At 43.6% G+C, this 24,057-nt stretch overlaps 1 protein-coding gene across 2 annotated transcripts in view; it reads left to right on the forward strand.

The window, feature by feature from the left end:
• Positions 1-481: 481 nt before the first annotated feature.
• TUFT1 (tuftelin 1) overlaps positions 482-24,057 on the forward strand; it is a 35,813-nt gene continuing 12,237 nt past the window's right edge. The window contains exons 1-6 of one of the 2 annotated variants that reach the window (XM_019740023.3): positions 485-635; positions 17,707-17,781; positions 18,229-18,330; positions 21,266-21,352; positions 21,818-21,907; positions 23,686-23,751. In XM_019740023.3, the coding sequence (XP_019595582.3) occupies positions 576-635; positions 17,707-17,781; positions 18,229-18,330; positions 21,266-21,352; positions 21,818-21,907; positions 23,686-23,751 (480 nt within the window). In that variant the 5' untranslated portion in view covers positions 485-575. Of the gene's footprint in view, positions 636-17,706; positions 17,782-18,228; positions 18,331-21,265; positions 21,353-21,817; positions 21,908-23,685; positions 23,752-24,057 lie in introns of both variants that reach the window. The other variant, XM_019740024.3, reaches the window with a different exon arrangement.

Genomic DNA, 24,057 nt, shown 5'->3' on the forward strand with positions numbered 1-24,057 from the left:
CCCCACCCAGAGCCAAACTGGCTTCGACTTCGGCCTGGGCCTCCTGCCAAGGAAGGGCACCTGCCAGACTGGCTTAGGCCAGTCTGAGTGAGCTGGTCTTTGGTGCCTGCACTTCTGCCGTGGAGGAAAGGTTTGCTCAGCTCCACGAGGCCTGCAGGCTGTCCTATATGTGGGGCGAGGAGAATGTCTGGAAGGTCTTTTCCAACTCATCCTCTAGGGGCAGGCAGGGTGATTCTCTCTTACCAATACTGATCTTGGAGTTGAAAGGGGACAGCAAGATTAAGGAAGAATGTTTGAGGTACAACCACGTAAGCCACACAAAACTTCAGTTAAGTAGCCTCTAGGCCCCACCTTATGTAAATCTGAGCTAGCGCAGATGGGCGTGCCCTGATCCCCGAGGCCACGCCCTTCCCGCGCTTTCGCTCATTGGTGAACGCACCTTGGGGGCGTGCCCCATCCCTAGTTCCCGCCCCTGACGCGCCTATACAAGGGGGTGGTTCCGCGCGCGCCCGCCTGGTTGGAGCCGGACGGCAGGGCTGAGGGCTGCTCTGTGCTGCGACGCCCGCGGGACGAAGATGAACGGGACGCGGAACTGGTGTACCCTGGTGGACGTGCACCCGGAGGGGCAGACCGCGGTAAGCAAAAGCGGCCTGACTGCCTCCGCAGCTCGGTGTTCTCGGTTTCCAGTTCCACGGTTCCCGTCCCCCGCGGCGAGTTCGCTGATCTCACCTGGTGCTGCGCTCGGTGCGGGCAGCTCCTCCCGGCGCTTGTCTTTCTCTTTTCTCCCGCCCCGCGGCGGCCCGTGGGATCCTTGGGAAGTCGCGGATGGAGGCTCTTCTGAGGCTTGAGGACTCCGGGCGTCCCTGCCCTTTGGGAGGGCACTGCGGCTGCTGCCCGGGACGTGGCGCGTGTCTCCGGTGCGCGCTCCTCCGGCTCCTGTGGGCGGTGGATTGGGTGGTGGGAGAATGAGCTCCGGGGTCGGGATCCCTACGCTCTTTTAGGACTTTGGGTCCCCACGAGGGGCAATTAGGCTTTTCCGTGGGTCCTGGTGACTTAGGGGCCCTTCGGAGAAGTTCATGGTGCTTTGGATGATCAGGAAGAAGACAATAGAGTGAAATCCTAGGGCTCGGACTGCAGGGTGGGGGTGGTAGGACCCCAAGTACGCCGAGATGGCCGGGAACGCTCTCGCTGGGAGGGAGGGATAGGGCTGTCCGCTTGCGGGGCAGTCACCTCTCTGCTCAAATTTCTCCTTCCCCCTTGCGTTTCTCCTGCTCCCGTCCTCCTGTCGGTCAACCGATAGCTTCCTGGGACGGTTTGTAGATTTTGCTTCCGTCTTCATCAGCCAAGCCCGGGGCAAGGAGATGCCAGAACCTGGGCTGAGAAGGGAAGGGAAGTGACCCACGCGAGGGTTTCTAGACCGACTGAGGGTGGGGGAGAGAGGGGTGTTCTCTAGTGCTAACCGATCTGCTCTACTCCCCTCACTCCCTGGCTGCCTGTCTGTGTTCTCCCCTCCCCAGCTGACCATATGCTTTTTCCTCTGGAGAGGCAGGAGGGTAACTCGTGGCTGGCTGAGTGTTTCCAGGCACTACTGGGGAACTTAACCCAGAATAGGTGTGTACTATTTCATCGATTTCCAAGCTATTGTGGGTAAGAGGAGCATGGAAGCCAACGTGATGGGGAGTTTGTATCTCTTCCTTTCCCCTCCCTCCCCTCTGTACCTAATTCCTTCCCCCTCTTCCTGTCTCAGCACGTCCCTGAGGGTAGCTAACCTAGCACCTGGATTGTCTCTTCTTCAAAGAATATTTATAGAATAGTGGCTCGTTTCAAGTTTAGATGATCACTTGCTCAGACGATCACTTAATTCTGTTCGCAGTCTCCTTTCCATTTCTGCCCAGGCTGTGTTTTTACCACCTTACAGCGCAATCCCAGGCCCCCAATGCTTGGTCTTCCGTAGCCTGCCACCCCCCAGCTAGGGGATGCTGTAGAGAATGGAAAAAAATCTATCGCCTCATGTGTCAGCCCCAAGTCCTACTCCGTGCTCTTGCCCACTGCTTTGGAATGGTTGAAGCAGGGCAATGGATGTGAGGAAATTAAAGGAGAGGGGTGTTTGGGCTTCCTTTTGTTTGCTGTAGAAAAGGGATCCAGTAAGGTCTGAAGACAAGGCATTGGCGGTGTGGAGAATGAATCGACACTCTCTTCTGTCTCTTGATGTTTTGCTGCTTGTCTGGTGGGGTAGAAAGAGTCGATAGGAAAATCATTAGCAAGGAATTCAAGCGATCTCCAGCCATAGATCGGTTTGAAGCTAACCAGAGACCTCTAGCACAGGGGGAGACAGAAATTCCCTTTTATTCCTTCTTTCTAGGCTGGACTTGAGAGTTATTTTACTTCAAAGCTGGGAATGAAATAATCACTGCCCAGATCTGATCATTGCTCAGACATTCCTGAGCTCTTATACAGGGGAGGAGATAATAAACAATCAATCCGTCAGGAGACAGGCTTTGTCCTGGATTCCTCTCCTCTGAGCCAGCAGCAGATAGAATTTACAGCTCTGGACAGTCCCCAGGAACTGTCAGGTATTCACACCCCTGAGTGAGTGCTCAGTGCTTGAGCAAAGTGAGTGAGTAAATGAGCAGCTGTTTCTTCTGATGTCAGCAGCATAGACAGTTTGACTGGCTGGTATGTCCCATTGGGAGTCAGGACCCTGGACCGCCTGGTGCTCCCCCCCTCCCCCCAGCTAGGCCTTGTGCCTCAATGCCCCACACATGGGCATGGCACTATGGGTTTTCTTAACTGTTGGAGGCAGGTGGAGCAGAAGCAGCCAGTGTGTTTCAAGCTGAAGATTATAACCACCGTGGGTCTGAGATCCACGTAGGGGGTTAGAACCAGTATTAGAAAGGAAATAGATTCCAACTCTATGACATTCTGGAAAAGGCAAAACTATGGAGAGAATAAAAAGATCGGTGATTGCCAGGAGTTTTGGGATGAGGGGGAGATGAATGGATAGAACACAGAGGATTTTTTAGGCAGTGAAAACACTCTGTATGATATAATGATGGATATATGTTCTTTATACTTTTGTCCAAACCTATAGAATGTACAACATCATTCACTTCATTGAGTGAACCCTAAGGTGTATTATCAGCTGTGGGTGATTCTGATATGTCAGTGTAGGTTCCTTCTTGGCAAAAGTGTATCATTCTGGTGAATGATGTTGATAATGGGGGAGTCTGTGAGTGGGGGGCAAGGGGTACATGGGAAATCTCTGTACCTTTCCATTGATTTTGTTGTAAATTCTAAAATTGCTGTAAAAAATTGTCTTAAAAAAAGAAATAGAATGAACACTCTCAGTGTTAGCGTAGACAGTTTTGGCAAAACTTTTGTTTCATATATATATGGTGTTTATGTTTATTGGATCGTGATATAAAATGTATTTTTCAGGTCAAAAAGTTTGCAAGCAACTGTAGTAAGATGCTGGGAAATAAAAGCACATATCAACCTCGAACATTAGATATTCCCATTAAGTTCCTCTGGTTATAGGCAACAGAGAGTGAGTGACTCCAGCTAACTAAAGCAAAAGAGGAATTTATTAGAAGGAAATGGGCAGCTCAAAGAATTTAAGGGACAGTTTAAAAAAGTCTGAACCGGCGGTGTCCTGGCACCTGGGTAGATGGAAGGAACTAATGGAGGGTTTCTACATCTGGGTGAATTGATTCCAGCTGTTTTAGGTCTTTTTGCCATTCTGCTCAAGTCCAGGAAGAGGGTACCACTGGTCCCTTGACCCCCTGGACAGAGAAGGGTCGGGGTCTTTGATTGACAGGCCATCAGATTACCCAGTGAAGGAGGGAGAGTCTCCAGAGCAAAACCAACCGAAGTGCTTTTACCAGATGGAAGCTGTGTGGCAAAAGCATGGTTTGCCTGAGCTCTTCTTTTCCTTTTTTAAATCATTGTTATCAAAGGAATATATATGAATGATTTTCTAAAGATCTAATACTATCAAAAGGCTTTTAAAAGAAAGTAGCAAGCAGTTCCCTGCCCCAAGTAACCACTGCTCCATGCAAGTAACCACTTTCAACTCTTTTAGCTTTTTGTCTGGCGTTTACCGCAGGTTCCTGAATAACGCTTGTATTGATACTTCTTGGTTTATCAGTTTTACTCATCTATTGACTTCCTGCTGGAGGAATTCTAGAAGAGCTCATGCTTCCACCCTTTCCACCCTCTCTTTCCCTTCTCCCATCCTTAATATAATTGCATCACAATTTTTGGCTGAACTATGGTTTCTGTTAATAGCATTGTGATTGGGAGCCTCTAGTGAGCTGTATAATCGGTGTTTGCTCTGCCCAGCATCACTTCGGTCAATTACTTCATCTCTTCAGTCTCAGTTTCCTCACCTATATGACAGGGATAATAGCTGTACCCTTCTCAGAAGGTCATTGTGAGGACTAAATAAGGTAATACGTAGGGAGCATGAAGCACAGGGCCTGGCACATGGTACGTGCTCAGATGTTAGCTGTTATTTTCTGTTTGCTACTTACCGGCTCACACTTGGCCAACGGGTGGAGGAAGAGTCTAGGCACTCCCTTTTCCGTTCAAGGTTTGCTGCTTCTCATTATGTCGACATTCACTTGTTCTTATGCGTTCCTTTCCCACTTCCTCTGCCTGTGGAGGGTTCTGACGGGGAGAAGGGGCCTGTAGGTAGACCCAGGGTGAAAACGTCAGTGACCAGGCTGAGACTGAGTGATGGTCCGGGTTCATATTTTGGCACCGCCCTCTGGGCCCCTTTCTTCCTCCTTTTCTGACCTCATGGGCGAGGCAGCTGGTGTCCCATGATGCTCTGGGCTTTTTGATAAGGTGATTCTCTTTAAGTAATCTCGATCAGTGTTACCCTTCCTTAGAATATTTGCACTTTTTCACCCTGTTTAACTTTTTATCTCGATCACTCTTGGCCAGAGGTTCTTTCAACATCCGGGTGGATTTGGAATTTCTTTCATCAGCTGGTATACGTGTCACTCCTTTAGGACCTCAGAAGCTGAATTAGTTTAATATCAAATCCTTCCTGAGCCCCACTCCTTTAAAAAAAAAAAAGTAACTAAAGCTGTGACTGATTGAAGGCTTACCATGGGTCTCATTTTTTGTAACAGCTTTATTGAGATATAATTCACATGCTGTACAAATCACCCATTTAAAGTATACAATTCAGTGGTTTTTTTAGTATATTCAACGAGTTATACAGTTATCAACACAATCAAGTTTAAAACATTTCCATCACCCCATAAAGAAACCGATCCATTAGCAGTCACTCACGGACCCTCACCCCACCAAGCCTTAGGCAACTACCAGTCTACTTTCTCTATGGATTTGCCTATTCTAGATATTTTGATATAAATGGAATCATATATGTGCTCCTTTGTGACTGGTTTCTTTCAGTTAGCATGATGTTTTTAGGGTTGAGCTGTGTTGTAATATGAATCAGTACTTCATTCCTTTTTATGGCTGAATAATAATAGTCCATTGTATGGATAGTTTATCACATAGGTTCATCATGGATGAATGTTGGGAGACATTTGGGTTGTTTCTACTTTTTTTCTCTTATGAATAATGCTGCTATGAACATTTGTTTACAAGATTTTGTGTGGACATGTGTTTTCATTTCTCTTGGGGAGAAATACTTGGAGCAGAATTGCTGGGTCAGAATATTTGCATTTGAAAAGAGGATTCATCTGGAATCATTGTACCTACTCCAAAGGGATGAGTGTGTTTTAAAATGGTGGAAGCTGGCCCTGTGACATCTGGGTGGGGAAGACACTCCCGGGCAGAGGAACCTTTCAAGTTTGGTGACTGCCTGTTCCTTCCACTCGTGACACCTCCCCCAAGGTCAACTCATAAATTCCTCCTCACACCGGTCCATCTCCCCCATTCATTGCCAGATTCTCACGTTCAGCAGCTGATGTCTGGTGTCCCCAAAGCTGCCAGGAATTGGGGGAATCCCTGGCTCTGCAGGAGGATCTGGGAGCGGAGTCTTACCCAACCACCAGGCCCTTGGCACCAACAGTGACCCATATTTCTCCAGGGTGGGGGTATGTGTGTGTGTGTACCCAGATGGTTTCGGTTCCAGACACGTGTGCTCAGAGCTGGTGGGACGAGCTTCCCTGCCTGCTGGTAATTCTGGTACACGCCTCTTTGGATTTCAATGCAGAATCTTGTGAAATACCTTTGTTTCCTAGGGGTGGGGAGGTTTAGATGGAAGAGTGGGTATGTGCCAGGGAGGCTGGTGGTGCAGATTTAAGTTTGGCCAGAGGGGCAGGAAGAGAAGAAAATATAGGGTAGGATGGGGACAGGTCGATGAAGGGAGAAAAAGGAAATGGTCTTCTAGAGTCGGGGGGCACAAAAGCAAAACCTGTAAAGCAAGGTAGTCAGAGACTAGGGAGGGCACTTGTATCAGCCCTTTGAGGGCAGGGGGCACTGAGGAACTGCCCCTTCGTTTCAGGCTGGCTGGGCACTAGGCATGTTTCCTGGAGAGAGACTGAGTTCCTTCAGAGCTGAGAGTGTGGGAGCCCACCTTCCTCTCTGTACGCACGCTCCTTGCCAGGCCCCAGCTTTTCCTGTGCCGGGGCTCCAGGTAATGAGAGGAGCCTCATTTAGGGTGCCATCCTAAACCCCTTTTTCTCATTTCCCTCCCAGTCACCCGGTCAGCACTCTGCATAGAGCTTGTCCAGCCCATGCCTCTGGGCAGGTAGCCAGACAAAAAGCAAACACTTGTTTTGTTGGCTAATCTGTGGGAAGGAGCAGGAATAATTGTTTGTGTCATACTCAAAGCGGGCATCTCTGGCCCAGAGAGCCCTGCGGAAGGCAGGACCAAGGGCACCTGAAACCTGCAAGCCAAGAGAGGGTAGCCCCCCCCAAAAAAACACACACACACACACACACAACAAAACCCGTCTGGCTCTCTTCTTTGATTTTCTTGGGACTTCCGTCACCCTGGCCTCTTGGGAGCCAGTTTCAAGGCGCTAGCTATTCCTGTTTCTCAGAGGTAGCTGCTGCTGCAGTAGATTGAAAGACCACATCCATTCGGTGGGAGAGGGGACTCTGAGGGGCAAAGGGCTGGAGTAGCGGGTTCCAGGGTGCAGATGAATTAAGGGTGCTGGCTTCCAGCACAGGGGCAGTCTCCACTTGCCTTACTTCCGTTTAGAAAGATCCTTCACCCTCACGGGCCACCTGGTCCTCATGGCCCCCTTGGAAACCTGTGGAGTGGGGGTTGGGAAAGCAGGCTTTTCCCATAGATCTTTACCGATTCGCAGGAGCCTGCGGTGTGAGAACCTCTGGAGCCAGTTTATCTCCCTATCGCTTCTCCTGAGTGTCTTGATCTCTACCCCCTCAGCTATGTGTTTACCCCTCCCTCCCTGCTCTGAGGAGTGAGTCACAGCTGGAGATTTGTTTGAACAGAGTGCAGAGGCCGCCTGTAATTTAGAGGTGGCTGGGCTTCTCCCCAAGAACGTTTATAGGGTTAGAGGCTGCTCACCTTGTGATTAGCTCTGTTCCTTTTTTCCCTGGAGAAGAAGGATCCACTTTGTAGCTTGCGTTTCAGAGAGTCTCCAGTGGGGCCCACCCTGCTAGACATTTGGGGGTAATCCTAAAGCTCCCTGGGGCCCGCTCACAGCCCTGAGGTCACCCCAGCTCCAGAAAACCACCAGTGACACTGAGCAGAGAGAGGCCCGAGTTTCCCTCCTCGGCTCTGGGTTGGGGCTGTGGGGTGAGGTCTGTGACCTTGCAGACTGGATTCTCTGGTTCTGAGGCTGAGGTGCCAGAGAGAACCCCAGATTTATTGACAGGCTCCAAGGAGACAGTTCGTCTCACCCACCCTTTCCCTTGCAGTCTTTCCAGAGCTCCTTGGGGAAGTAAAGCTGCCTCACCTTTGCGAAGTGATCTACGGTTTGCAAAGCACTTTCATGCTTTTCCTACACACATCTACCTGCCTAAAAGCAGTGGAGGTATTATTCCCATTTCACAGATAGAAAACTGAGGCCGGGAGAGAGAAAATGATTTGCCCAAGGATGAATAGATGTCAAGTCAGACTCAAACCCCACCTCCAACTCTGAGTTTAGTACTTTCTTTCCATTTCTTTATTTCTATATGTAATTATAGGGGTGTTTCACAAGTGCATTTTTATTGCTCAAGTTTAAAGCTGTAGAAGTATATGGAATGAAAGTCCCTTTACTCCTTGCCCTTCTCTAGTTCAGAGTGCAAATTCGGTGTTTTTTCTATGTGCTTACTTTCCAGAAACCACCGTGTGATGTGATGGTTAGGAGTCCAGACCCTGGAGCCCCTGGGCCTGGGTTTGAATCTTGGCTCTGCTCCTTGTTAGTTTTACAACCTTGGGCAAGATACTTCTGTGCCTCAGTTTTCTCATCTGTAAAATGGGGGTGCAGATAATAATACCTACCATGTAGTATTGTTGGGAGGATTAAATGAGTTAATACATGTGAAGCACTTAGAAAGGGCCAGTAGGGCTCCACTCGTAGTAATTGCTACGAATATATGTATAGGAGTTGGCAGTTACCAATACTCCGAAAAAAAATATAGATGTCTACTTAAATATGTATACTTAAATGAGAAGTCATATTTTAAAAAAAAAAATTTTTTTTTTAATTGTATTGGGGAATATTGGGGAACAGTGTGTTTCTCCAGGGCCCATCTGCTCCAAATTGTTGTCCTTCAGTCTAGTTGTGGGGGTGCAGCTCAGTTCCAAGTCCAGTTTCCGTTTTCAATCTTCAGTTGCAGGGGACGCAGCCCACCATCCCATTTGGGAATTGAACTGACAACTTTGTTGTCGAGAGCTCGTGCTCTAACCAACTGAGCCATCCGGCCTCCCCGAGAAGTCGTATTTTATTAATTATTTTTTTCACTTACTGTATTTATTTGTACCTTGGGAGATCCTTTCCTGTCCTATGTGGAGGTTTTGTTCATCAGCAGTGTAGTGTTTCATAGTATCGATATTTTATTCACTCACTCACTAGAGAATATTTATGCTGTCTCCGGTTTTTAACTGTTGTCAACAGGATTGTGAAAACAGATTTACACATATATCTTTGGGCAACTGTGCATGCATTTTCATAGGGCATATTCCTAAAAGTGTTATTATGGGCCAAAGGGTTTGCAAACTATGCAGACAGACTTTTTTTTATTAACAATACCAAGTTAGCCTCCAAGAATACTTTCACAAACTTACACTCTGTCCAACAATATATGAGATTAGTCTTCTCCCCTCCATCCTCACCAATCCTGGATAGTATCAGTATCTTAAATATTTGCCATTTCCTTGGTATAAAAAGAATATTTCTGCAGGATTCTTGTGAAGAAAAGCCAATCATAGCTTTACTGAAAAGCAAGAAAGAAGATTGACGTATATGGGAAGTTTTTAAAGCATAGCCATAAAATGGACACCTGGATAGCTGGTGTCCAATTCAAGAAATAGAACCTCCCCAAGACTTTTAAAGCCCCCGGGGGCCTCAGAGAGTCTAACCCGCTGCTTCCTCTTCAGAAATGACCATTGCCTTGAATTTTGTGTTTGTTTCCTTGTTTTTTGTTATACTTTTTTTTTTTAAGATTTTTTTTTTTTTTAATTGGGGAAAGGGAACAGGACTTTATTGGGGAACAGTATGTACTTCCAGGACTTTTTTCCAAGTCAAGTTGTCCTTTCAATCTTAGTTGTGGAGGGTGCTGTTCAGCTTCAAGTTGTTGTCCTTTCAGTCTTAGTTGTGGAGGGCGCAGCTCAGCTCCAGGTCCAGTTGCCGTTGCTAGTTGCAGGGGGCACAGCCACCATCCCTTGCGGGACTCGAGGAGTTCAACTGGCAACCTTGTGGTTGAGAGCCCACTGGCCCATGTGGGAATCGAACCAGCAGCCTTCAGAGTTAGGAGCATGGAGCTCTAACCACCTGAGCCACTGGGCGGTCCCCTTTTGTTATACTTTTACTACAGACCCAAGTAATAAGTTGCTTAGTTTGGCACATTTTACACTTTATATACATTGTATCATCTATAGTTGCTTAGTTTGGAGCATTTTGCACTTTATATACATTGTATCATCTATAGTTGCTTAGTTTGGCACATTTTGCACTTTATATACATTGTATCATCTATAGTTGCTTAGTTTGGAGCATTTTGCACTTTATATACATTGTATCATCTATATTCTACTTTTTCACTTAATATGAATTTTGAGACTCGTTCATGTGTGTGTAGCTGTAGTTCGTTTATTTTCACAGCTGAATTTCATTGTACTAAGACGCCAGAGTTTATTCATTCCTTTTCTTGTCAGTGGACCATCTGGGTTGTTTCCAGTGTTTTGCCATCACAAGCAATGCTGCTCTGAGCACACTTCTACATGTCCTGTTTTCTCACTTCTTGTGAGATTCTCCCTAAACGATCGATTCCTCTTTTTTGTTTTAACTTGCCTTTCCCTGGTTACTGGAGAGGTGGGGCATCCTTCATGTATCCATTAGTCACTTACATTTCTTCTCAGAGTTGCCTTTCCTAGCCTTTGCTCCTTATTTTTCCCTCTTAGTCCCCCCATCCTTTTCGTGTCTGCTTTTTCCAATATTCCATACTGCTTCTCTTAGCCGAGGAGTCGGAGTTTCTCAAAAGAAAGGGAATTAGGAAAATCCCCAAGCGCATCCCCTGGAATTCACTCAGCATGTTTTCTGAGTACCTATTCTCGGGCAGTGACGGTAGTCCAGGGAATTCTCGTAGACTGTTAACCCAGGTACCCCCAGGTACCACCATGCTACATGTGTTATAACTAAGAAATCAATGTTGATACAATGTTAACTAAATTATAGACTTTATTTGGACTTCACCAGTTTTTCACTCCTGTCCTTTTTCTGATCCAGGATCCAGCTCCAGATACCACATCCTATGTAGTCTTTTTGTCTGGTAGGCGTTCTTTGTGTATTCTGAATATCCTTTGTTGGATATGGGTGGAGTGAGTACCTGGTACTCTCTGGGTTGCCATGTACTGTCTTTGTGGTGTGTCTTTTGGTGAACAAAAAGCTCTACATTTTTATATAGTCCTTTCTTTTTATGGGGAGGATTTTTCGTGCCATGTTTAAGACGAAATTTGCCTTTGCCTAGGTCATAAAGATGTCCTGTGTTTTCCTATAAAACCTTTATTGTTTGGCTTTTTACCTTTAACTCAGCAATCCACTTGGAACTGATGTTTGTTTATAGTATGAGGTAGGAATTACTATACATCCCAAGGCAGTTTTATTTTAATCCAGAAGCGGATGGAATATACTCATGGAAAACATTTTGAAGAGAAGCATTACATTAAATTTGGAGGAATTGGCATTATTGTGTATCTGCTTGTATTAGTTCTCACGCGTTGTACCATCTATCTTACCAACAGATAAACTAAGGCTGAGGGAGAATAAGCTCAAACCACACAACAAAGCCAAGCCAGAGCCAGTGTCTGAGCCAAGGGCTACCTGTCCCCAGTGCTATTCTTTTTCTGCAAAGAAGAAAGAAAGTCAAGTTGGGCTGGACAGGTAACAGACCAGGCAGGAAAGCTGGTGGTGACCTAGGTCGCAGCGTGTGTCATCTCATTTGAACTATCAAAAGAAAATGTATTTTCTAAAAGACAGAAAGAAAATATAAGAAATGTGAAACAAAGAAATTGATAATAACCTACACGGAGGGGGTTAGGTTGAATACATTAATTTAATCTATTCAGTGGAATACTAGTAGCCGTTAAAAGCCAATTTTGAAGAATGTTTGATGGAAACTAATGATGGAAATATTAGAGAGGAAAAAAGCAAATGTGTAACTGTGTACAGTCGTATGCCTTTTAAAAATATGCGTAGTGGGGCGGCCAGTTGGCTTGGTGGGTTGGAGTGCAGTGCTCTTAGCGGCGGGGTTGCCGGTTCAATCCCCGCGTGTGCCACTGTGAGCTGCGCCCTCCACAGCTAGATTGAAACAATTATGTGACTTGGAGTTGATGGGTCCTGGAAAAACACACTTAAAATAAATAAAAGTTAAAAAAAATACACGTAGAAACATTGTAAGGAATACACTAACATTTTATGAGTGGCTATTTGGAGGTAGTAGGATTATAAGTACTTATTTTATTCATTATATTCTTTCATTTTTGTCCCTGAAAGTATTAATTATTTTTTAAAAAAAGATAATTGTAGTGTCACATGCGGTTATAAGAAATAAGAGACCCCCTGTACCCTTTACTTCGTTTTCCTCGGTGGTAACATCTTGCAAAACTATAGCATACTGTCACAGTCCAGACAGTGACATTGAGACAGTCACAGATACACAACCTTTCCATCAGCACAAAGATACCTCAGGGCTACACCCACTTCCTTCCCACCCCCATCTTCTCCTTTACTGCTGGCAACCACTAATCCGTTCTCCATTTCTATACTTCTGTCATGCCAGGAATGTTACAGAAATGGAATCGTAGTGTGGAAGCTTTTGTGATTAGCTTCTTTCCTTAGCATAATGCTCTGGAAAGTTTTGCTGCATGCATCAGTAATTTGTTCTCTTGTTGCTGAATAGTAAGTATTCTGTGATACGGATGGACCACAGTTTGTTTTACCATTCACCTATTGGAGGGTATGGGGTGGTTTCTAGTTACGGAGTCTTACAAAGAAAGCTGCTGTAAACATTAATATACAAGTGTTTATGTGAACCTAAGTCTTCATTTCTCTGGGATAAATGCCCAAGAATACAATTGCTGGGTCACATGATAATTGCCTGTTTAGTTTTTAAAGAGACTGCCCAACTACTTTTCAGAGTGGCTGTGTCACTTTACAGTCCCGTGAGCAGTGTGTAAGTAAGTGATCCAGTTTCTCTGTATTGCCAGCATTTGGTGTTGTCATTATTTTTTGTTTTTGCCATTTTGATAGGTGTATAGTGGTATCTCACTGTGGTTTTACTTTGCATCTCCCTAATGACATTGAACATTTTTTTATGTGCTTATTTCCCATCTGTATATCATCTTTAGTGAAATGCCTCTTCATGTCTTTTACCCATGGTTCTAACAAAATATTAGAGAATAGACTATCTTGTGAGAGATATTGATCTATAGTTTCTTTTCTTCCTTTTTAAAAATAGGCTTTGTCTCGTTTTGGTACCAGGGTAAAATTAGCTTCATAAAATGAATTGGGCAATATTCCTTCCTCTTCTGTTTTCTGGATGAGATTAGGTAGACCTGGTACTCAATTTTTAAACATTTGGTAGAATTCTCCAGTGGAACCATCTGGGCCTGGATGTTTCTTTTTAGAGAGTTTTAAAATTATGAATGTAGTATCTTCGATACTTCAAGGCTATTCATATTACCTATTTCATGTTAGGGGAATTGGGTAGTTTGTGTTTTTTGAAGAATTGGTCCATTTTGGCTAAATTGTCAAATTTATGTTCGTAGAGTTGTTCATAGTATTCCCTTATTCTTTTGATATCTGAAGGGCCTGTAGGAATATCCTGGTTCATTCCTGATAGTAATTTGTATCTCTCTCTTTTGTTCTTTGTCAGTCTTGTTAGAGGTTTATCAATTTCATTGATCTTTTCAAAGAACCAGCTCTTCATTTCGTTGATCTTTCTCTTGTTTTTCTGTGTTAACTATTAATTATTTCTTCCCTTCACTAATTCTTTCCTCCTGCTTGCTTTGGGTTTAGTTTGTTCTTTGTCTGTATTCTTGTAGTGGGAGCTTAAATTATTGATTTGAGACTTTCTTCTTTTCTGTTGTATACATTTTAGTGCTATGAATTTCCTCTCAGAACTGCTTTAGCTATGTTCCACAAAGTTTGATATTTTGTTTCTTCATTTTTGTTCAGTTCAGTGATTTTTTTCAATTGCTCTTGAGACTTTGTTTTTGACACAGGGATTATTTAGAAGTATGTTGTTTAGTTTCCTAGTGTTTTAAAATTTTTTCTGTTATCTTTCTGTTATTTTTGTTTTTATTTCCATTGTGGTCAGATAACATATTCTGTATAATTTCAAGTCTTTGAAATTTGTTGGTTTGTTTGATGGCTCAGATTATGGTCTGTCTTAATACATGTTTCATATGTACATGAAAATGTGTATTCTGCTGTTGTTGGGTGGAGTGTTCTATGAATGTTGATTAGATCCTGTTGGTTGGTGTTGTTGAATTCTTATTTAGCCTACCTGATGTTTTATCTAGTTGTTCTATCAGTTGTTGAGAGCTGAGTTTTGAAGTCTTCAACTGTAATTGTGGGTTTGTGTATTTCAGTTCTATCAGGTTTTGCTTCACATACTTTGCAGCTCCGTTTGGTACGTATGTGTTTGGGTTTGCTATGTCTTTGTGGATTGACCGTTTTACATTATATAATCGCTCTCTCTCTGTTTCTGGTAATGCTCTTTGCTCTGAAGTCTATTTTATCTGATATTAACACAGCCACTCCTCCTTTCCTTTGATTAATGTTTGCATGATATATTTTCCCCATCCTTTTACTTTCTTTATGTTTATCTTTATATTTAATATTTCTTGTCGACAGCATATATTGAGTCATGTTTTCTAAATCCATTCTGCCAATCTCTATTTTTAAATTGGTGTAGTTAGACCACTTACATTTAATGTCATTATTGGTATGGTAAGCCTGCTATTTTATTTTTGGTTTTGGTTTGTTCTCTCTGTTTTTCACTTCTCTGTGTTCCTTTCCCTGCCTTTCTTGAACACTTTTTAGGATTCCATTTTGATTCCTTTATAGTGTTTTTGAGTGTTATCTGTATAAGATTTTTAGTGATTGCTCTAGGTATATATATAGTGTATATATATGTGTGTGTGTGTATATATATATATATATATATATATATATATATATACACATACACACATATATGTATCTTACCACAGCCTACTGGTGTTGTCATTTTATCAGTTTGAGTGAAATACAGAAACCTTACCTTCCTTTATAGCCTTTATTCTCTCCTATTTATAATATAATTAATTTAAATATTTTCTTTGTATACGTTTAGAATGACATCAGACAGTGTCATAATTTTAGCTTCAGTCATCAAACATAATTTAGAAAACCCAAGAGGAAAAAGGAATGCCTATTGTATTTACTCATATTTTTGCTACTCATGTTTCTTCCTAGTGTTCTAAGTTTCCTTTTTTATTGTTTCCTGTTTAGAGACATTTTAAAGGCATTCTTTTAGTGTAGGTCTACTGGTAAGACATTCTCTTAGTTTTCCTTTACCTGCGAATGACTTGATTTCCCCCTCTTTCCTGAAGGATATTTTTCCTGGGTATAGGATTCTCAATTGAGTTTTGTTTGCTTGCTTGTTTGTTTGTTTCAGCATTTGAAAATACTATGTCATTTCCTTCTGGTCTTCACGGTTTCTGATGAAAAATCTGCTGTTATTCAAATTGTTTTCCCTCTATAGGTAAGGTGTAATTTTTCTCTGGCTGCTTTCAAGATTTTTCTCTTTGTCTTTAATTATCAGAAGTTTAATTTTGATTTGTCTTTGCATGAGTTTTGGGTTTATTCTCTTTGTGATTTGCCTAGCTCTTTGTATGTGTAAGTTTATAATTTTTGCCAAATTTGGCAAGTTTTCAGCCGTTATTTTTTTGAGTACTTTTTCAGCTCTCCCACTTTCTCTTCTCCGTCTGGGATTCTGATGATGTGAAAGGATGAGATGACCTTTCAGGGCCCCAGTCCAGCCTAGTTATCTATGCTCTTCCAATGGGAATGCCTGGGTTCATGAAATAAACCAGACTTGCTATTCTTCATTGGCTAATAACTCCTTTGTTCTAGCTGAGGGACGTCCTAGCTTTTTCCAACTGCCTCCAGGTGTGGGGAGATGGTGTTTTAATCAAAGTGCATGCCTGTGTCCTGGGGAAAAATTGGCAGCTGCTCTGACTATTTTGAAATCATTTCCCCTTTTTTCTTTTGTAATGTTCTCTTAATCTAGATGTCATGGAGTACTCACTGTGCGTTCAGCAAATATTTACCTGTGTGAAGGGTTGCAGCCGACAGCCACCCACAAGGAGTTAACAGTTAGCAGGGGCGGTTCCTCAGGGAACACAAATAACTAAGAGGCAGGTGCCATAGGAGGCTCTGTGGTGCTGAGCAAGCTCAGAGAGGGCGGATGTGTTGCCCACAGGATGTTGGGAAGCATCAGGGAAGATGTGGCATTTGAATGTGAGCTTGTGAGGGACTTGCAGATGCCCAAGTGAACATTGAAAGAGGACATTTAAAAGGGAAAGCATGGGATGTACTGGATGGGGGGCATAGGGGGACAGTAGCAGAAGAGATGAGTTGACCCAGACTATGGAGAACCTTAAATGTTACACGAAGGACAGGGCTTTTATTTGGTAGGAATTAAGGTGTAAAACCAGCTACATTGCCAGAATTGAGAAGGCTGAAGGGTCATGTGGGAGTGTCTTCCATCTTTCCTAAATTTGGGTTCGTTCCAAGAAGTGGGAGGAGGCTAATACGACCACCCCCTTCTCATGTGGCAGAGAACAACCTCCACACATTTTCAGTTAATCTTCAACAAAAAACCCCTCAGTTGGATGGTAGCATTCCCATTTTACAGTGAGAACACTGAGAGTGAAATATCTGGATCACAGAGACTGATTTCTTCGCCAAGTTGCTCTTTCTTTTGTAGGAAGGACTATTGCCGCCCATAGGAGCTTCTCCCAACTCCCTGGGCAGAGTCCATCTTTTCTTCCTCCTTTCCCTCCAACAGACATTTGGAAGGTTAAGAGGGTTCCTTAAAATTTGTTAAGAGTAAGATGGCATTTGTATTTCTGGACCTCAAGGCAGGGGCTGACCACTTGACCTCAAGGTCACTTTCATCCTTGGTAATTTACCACCATCTTCTCTTTATTGCCTGGGAGAGGCATGCATTCCTCTTTCTTGCTGCCATGGTATTGAAGCTGGAAGGATCCTTAGAGAGACTTAGTCCAACCTCTGATTTTTTTCTGGTGGGAACCAGAGGCCTGGAGTGGCCAAGCCTCTCACCCACCTCGACACATAACACAGGTTATTGGCAGGCTTTGGTCCATTCTGCCTTGCTGACCCTCTCAAAGTTATTATATTCCTGAATCTCCAGCCCCTACTTTCCCTCTTGCTACATGTTTTTTCCTCTCAGGTTTTCCATTTTTCCCATAATATGTTTTTTAAACCTTTTGAGTTATGAAAAAAAAAAATCTGTTTCTTCCCTTGAAAGTAGGCCAATCTCTAGATAAATCCCTATTATCTTGCCAGCTTTCGTTTGGATGATTTTGTGTGGCTCATAGAAACAGAGCTTTGGATTCAGGTATCTTTCTGTACTTTGGTTCAGGAAGGATATCTTAGTCTGGTAAAGAATATCAATAACTTCCTGGTTGGCTCTCAGGTGCAGAAATTCTGGATTGGGGATGACCCTTCCAGGAATGTCCTCTTGAGGGTTGGGGAAAGGGAGTCGTGTAATGTGCTTCCTGTGATCTGAGGCCAGGGTAGCCCCTGTGGAGCTGCATGGAGCAGTGTGCTGTGTGGTCTCTGGTGTGGTGGACAGAGACATCCTACCACCCAGCAGTGATCTGATCTTGGACAAGCTAACGTCACCTTCCCAGACCTCCGCTTGGTTTTTGTCTGAAATGGCAATAATAAGGCCCACTGCACAGGGCTGGCAAAAGTGTACCGGTACCTGTCGTAGACTAAAGGTAAAGGGTTTTTGTCGCTTCATTATCATTGTTAGGGCAGCATGGACATTGTCAGACTGACCCTCCAGAGTGAACTGACAGGAGATGAACTTGAACACATAGCCCAGAAGGTATGGAGGTGTCTGGGGGGGAAGCCTCCTACCCTCAGCCACGTCTTCCTTGCCGCTGACCCCTCATCCCAGTGCTGCCTGGGGCCATCCCTGCTGCCCCGGGAACATTTCCTTTCAGACACCCCCAGCTGACCTCAGCATTGCGCGCTGCTTTGGGGGATGGGGTGACCCGCCACTAAAATGAAAACTAACCTGTGGTTTCTACTAATTTTCCTCGTGTGGTGTTCGTGCTGCTGTGTGGCTTCTGATAGAGGTTTTGGATCGACTTTTTGGAGGAAAAAGTCAGACTAACCCTTCAAGCCTTTTGAGGAGCAGATCTTCTGCCCCTTGGTCAAAGGGGCAGAAGTTTGGAGCTTGCCGTACGATTTCTGAGTCTTTCTCTCTCTCTCTCTCTCTCTCTCTCTCTCTCTCTCTCTCTCTCTCTCTCTCTCTCTCTCTCTCTTGCAGGCGGGCAGAAAGACCTATGCCATGGTGTCTGGCTGCTCAACCAGCCATTCTCTGGCCTCAGAACTGGTGGAATCCAATGACGGACACGAGGAGATCATTAAGGTGAGCTGATTTCCCCTCCACCTGTTCTCCCCCGACCCTTTCTCCCTACAGGCACGAGGGAGGGAATGGCTTTTGCCAAAGGGAGCTGATGGTTTCACTAGGAAGAACCAGCCCTGCCATGCTAGTTCCAGGCCATCTCCTGGAAAGATAGTAATCGACCCCAGGAGACCACAGTTGGTCTCTAGTGACGTTGGTGCAGCCTGGCGCCTGGCACAGTGGTGGGTGGGATGGATTTTAGGTACCTAGCCACTGTCTGTATGTAGGCGCTGGAGGTTGGAGAGACAGATGAGAGGTGTGTGTATGGAACTTATTTTTTAAAATTAAAATTTTCGTTATTTATAAAAAACATCTTTTTGAGATATAATTCACATACCCCACAGTCGACTCAGTTAAACTATATATTTCAGTGGTTTTTAGTATATTCACGGAGCTGAGCGACCATCACCACTATTCATTCCAGAACATTTTCAGTCATCCTTCCAGCTCCTGGCAATCCCCAAACTACTGTCTGTCTCTATGGATTTGCCTCTTCTAGACATTTCATATCAATGGAATCGTGCACGTGGCCTTTTGTGCCTGGCTTCTCTCCCTTAGCATAATGTTTTCAAGGTTCAGCCATGTTTATTAACATGTCGGTACTTATTCCTTTTAATGGCTGAATAATATTCTCTTGAGTGGCTGTATCACATTTTGTTACCCATTCTTCAAGTGATGGATACTTGGGTTGTTTCCACTTTCTGGCTATTAAGAATAATGCTGCTTTGAATGTTCATGTACAATTTTTTTGTGTGAACATGTTTCCAATTCTCTTGGTATATACCTAGAAGTGAAATTGCTAGGTCATGTGGTAACTCTGTATTTAATATTTTGAGGAGCCACCAGACTTTTTCACAAAGCATCTGCTCTCTTTTACATTCCCATCAGCACTGTATGAGGATTCTGATTTCTCTACATCCTCACCAACCCTTGTTATTACCCATTTTTTTTTTATTATAGCGATCCTAGTGGATAGGAAGTGGTATCTTATAGTTTTAATTTGCATTTCATGACATCTTTTCATACCTTTGTTGCCCATTTGCATATCTTTTATGGAGAATATTTTTTTCAAACCCTTTGCCCATTTAAAAATTCAGTTGTATTTTAATTGTTTAGATGTAAGGGTTCTTTTTATATTCTGGATACTAGACCCTTGTTAGAGATATGGTTTGGATATATTTAAAAACTTTTCTCCCATTCTATGGGTTTGTTTGGGGTTTTTAACATTTTCTTCATGATGGCCTTTGAAACAAAAGTTTTTAATGTGATGAAATCCAAATTATATATGTTTTTTGGTCACTTTTGCTTTTGGTATCAAATCTAAGAAGGCTTGGCCTAATCAAGGCCACAAAGATTTATTCCTACATTTTCTTCAGAGAATTATAGCTCTTACAAATTAGGTCTATGATCCATCTCAGGTTAATTTTTGTGTGTGTTGCAAGGAAGGGGTCCAACTTCATTCTTTTGCACGTGGATTTTTTTTACCAACATTGTTTGTTGAAAAGACTGTTCTTCCCTCATTGAATGGTATTGGCACCGTTGTCCAAACTCTGTTGAGTATATATTCTTATTCTTATTATTTCTGGACTCTCAATTATATTCCATTGATCTGTATCTATCCTTATGCTAGTCCTACTCTATCTTGATTTCTGTAGCTTTGTATTAAATGTGTTCTTTTTCAAGATTGCTATAGCTATTTAGGATCCTTTGCATTTCCATCTGAATTTTAGGATCAATTTGTCAGTTTTTACAAAGAATCCAGCTTTGATTTTGATATGAATTTTGTTGAATCTGTAGATCAATTTGGGAGTATTGCCATCTTAACAATATTATGCTTTCCCATCCATAAAAATGGAATGTTGTGCATTTTGGGGGGTTTTCTTTTATTTCTTTTAATAGCGTTCAGTAATTTTCAGAAAGTCTTGAACATTCTTAAATGGATTTCTAAGTATTTTTTGGTTGTTGCTGTTGTAAATGGAATTGTTTTATTAATTTCATTTTTAGATTGTTTATTGCCATTATATAGAAATACAACTACAGGTATTTTTTTGTATATGCCTCTTAAATCAAACAACCTTATTGAATGCCTTTATTTGTTCTAATAGTTTTTCTGTGGATTCCTTAGATTATTCTATATACATGATCGTGTCATCTGCAATCTGGATGCCTTTAATTAATTTTTTTCTTACTCAAAGTCATTGCCTGACCTTAAAGAAAGTAAAACTATTCCATAAGTCTATCAATGTAATCATTAACACTTTATTGTATGTCCTCTCAGACATTTTTATATTCTTATGCAGTTTTTCAAAAAATAAAGTTGTATTGTACACTTTATTCTACAGTTTGCTTGCTCCCCCCCTTTAATGGTGGTTTATAACGTCTCCTGTGTCTATAACTGTAAATCTCTGGCATTCTAATGGCTGCATAGTATTCTATTATAGCTATGCCATAATTCATTTAAGTCATTCTTCATTGTTGGACAATTTGTCTGTTTTTTGCTGCCATAAACAATATTTTGTGGAACATATATGCTAGTCAGTTGTGCGTATGTGTTTTATAACACAGGTAATACAGAAACATTTTCTCAGTTGCAAATGATTCAAACATGGCATACAGAGAAAAATGTATAAATCCCCTTTACCCACTTTCCGTGAATTTACAGAGTGTTTATGCCAGTTTAACTAAATTTATTTCATTAGGATAAATTTCCAGAAGTAGATTTGATAGATCGAAGCGTAAACATAGTTGTAAGTCCTCGGATCTGAATCACCAAATTGCCTCCCAGGAAGGTTTTTACAGTTGATCCTCCCACCAGCGGGGTCTGGGAGGATCTGTGTAGAGTTCATTTAGCTGGAGGTTTCTTATTCTTAACTACATAGCGTTCTTTTCCATATGTTAGGTGTACTTGAAGGGGAGGTCTGGAGATAAGATGATCCATGAGAAGAATATTAACCAGCTGAAGAGTGAGGTCCAGTACATCCAGGAGGTGGGTACCCCTTCCTTCTGTGGAAACGACCTAGGTCCTTTCTCTAAATCTCACATTTTGGGGGCTCCCTTCTTTTGTAGGATCCGATTTAAGTACCAGGTGCCTACCCTTATCCCCTGCTATCTAAAATGACCAGCTTTGCTTCCCCAGCTTTTCCTCACCCTCACCCTCACCCCGGCACTTGTCTCCATATAACATTACGTGTTTTTATTTATTTGTCTTTTGTGTTGTGTGTCTCCCCACCTAGAATGTTAGCTCCCCAGGGCGGAGGGTTTGCTTATTTTATTGCTTGTACAGGAGGGACTAGGCTGCAGCCCCACGTGACGAGGGTCCCTCCTTCCCCCAGCCAGAGCCCAGAGTGGTACCTGACTCCTTGGAGTAAGGGTTGGGATGGGCACAGGTGAATGAGTTGGCATGCTCTCTTTCCTTATCCCAAACCTAAAGCTTCTTCCCCTCCCTTCCTAGGCCAGGAGCTGCCTGCAGAAGCTCCGGGAGGATATAAGTAGCAAGCTCGAAAGGGATCCAGGAGAGGGTCGCCATAGACAGGAGATACAGGTAATGGGAAATGATCCGTGGTTGGGTCCCCACTGAGGAGGCGGGGTCGTACCAGGCAGTCCCATTTACCAGTCACCCACTGGGTGCCAAATCTAATACTGCTGCCAGGAGAGGAGAAAATATAGGCGATGCTGCCTTGTTAGGGCGCTCCAGCATGGGCACTGGCATTGACACATTGTCAGCCCACATACCGCAGTTCCCCAAAAATAAGACCTTGCCGGACCATCAGCTCTAATGCATCTTTTGGAGCAAAAATTAGTATAAGACCCGGTATTCTATTCTATTCTATTCTATTCTATTCTATTCTATTCTATTCTATTCTACCCGGTCTTATATTATATTAAAATAAGACCGGGTCTTGTATTAATTTTTGCTCCAAAAGACGCATTAGAGCTGATGGTCTGGCTAGGTCTTATTTTTGGGCAAACACGGTATAAGTACACCAGTGCCTAAAACGCTGTCCAAATATTAAATTTATACAAATAAAATTATCATTATGGCACTGGCAAAACATCTTATTTATAAGGATTGTGGGATCCATCCTGTAATACAGTGTCTTATAAAGCCGACAGTCACCTAAAACTCTAAACTTGTAAGTTGATCTTGTTTAATTTGGGGGACACCTATAGTGTAAAGTGGAAGCCTGGGTCCTTGGCTGTTATTTACCTGTGGGTATCACTACCTCTTCCCTGGGAGGGGGAAGACGCCCCCAGGTCAGGGTCCACCCCCGTCTCTGCATCCCCACACCCAGCACAGGGGCCGGGATGCAGAAGGTCCAGGAAATGTTTGTGCGATTTAATCAATTGCCCAAGCCTTCTTGGGGTGGACAACCCTTAGATCCTGCTTTTCTACAATTTGAGGATGGAAATGTCCCGAGGGGACTAGAACTGTCTTTTTCATGACTTCATCCTCATCCTCCTGTCGATTCTGAGTTGTCTGTCTGTCACTGGTGTTTGGTTTGGGTGGGATGGTGTTTCTCCAGCAGCCCGTGCCCCCCTGCTCCTGAGGGGAACTGTGACCTAGAGCTAGTGGCAGCCGAATTTCCCTTTGGTTTGGGCGTGTACTGGCTGCGTGGCAGCCGATTGGTCCTAATGCATTTTGCTTTGGCTGAAGGTAGGACTTTCACTGCCTGAGCTCACATCTGGTTGGTGGGAGGTGCTTTGTCAGGTGACTGAAGAACAAACTGTGCTGAGAGACTGGCCCAGAAGTCCAGGCCCCGTGTTTGCACAAACCAACAGTCATGTGAGAAATAATCAGGCTTTGGGTTGGAAAGAATTGCAGCACACGCTGCTTCCCCTTTTGATTTATGCTTTGTCAAACCTTGTCAGAATCCCCGGGGTGAGGGAAACGCTTTGTTTGTGGCAGGCAGCTGCTTGTATCCCCTGGGCTGCAAGGACTGGGCCTGCATACTTTCCAGTCTGCTGAAAGGGCTTTAGCCTGAGGTTTCCTTTGTCCTCCCCACAAGGCTCGAGTAGTCCCTCTCAATTCCCTCTCAAGGCTGCAGGAGGTTCTCCATTCCTTTCCTTTCCACCTTTCCCACCCAGCACTGGGCGTCTTTGTTTCCTCTCTCCTGTCTTTCTCCCACCCTTCCTCGTTCCCTCCCTCCCTCCCTCCCTTCTTTTCTTCCTCTTCCTCCTTCTCTCTCATTTATCTATCTATCTATCTATCTATCTATCTATCTATCTATCTATCTAAGATTTGAGCTTTTAGGAGAATAATGTTTTGAAGTTGTTTGCTTGGGACCGATTTAACCACCAATTTTATTTTTCCTTGAACAGGTGGTGCTAGAAAAGCCAAATGGCTTTAGTGAAAGTCCCAGCACCCTGTACAGCAGCCCTCCGGAGGTAGGTGACAGGGAAAGCTGGTAACTCCTGCTTAGCCAGGAGACACAGGGCCTCCTCCCTGATCCCTTTGTTTATTGCTTTCTCTCTCACTAAGTATAATAAGTGTAGTGCTTCCTTGTCGTAAAACTTCGAACAATGGAGGAACAGAAGTGGAAGTTCTCTTCTCCCAATCCTAGTCCTTGGGAGGATCTACTGTTAACTGACTGAAGTGGGTGGATCCTTCTAGAACGGTGGCTCGTCAGCCTTCGCTGCCCATTGCAATGGCCTTCGGAGCTTTTAAAGGACATGATGCCTCTGTGCCGACCC

Source organism: Rhinolophus sinicus, chromosome 7 (genome assembly GCF_057876585.1).
Source record: "Rhinolophus sinicus isolate RSI-liver-muscle chromosome 7, RSI-T2T, whole genome shotgun sequence".
NCBI lineage: Eukaryota > Metazoa > Chordata > Mammalia > Chiroptera > Rhinolophidae > Rhinolophus > Rhinolophus sinicus.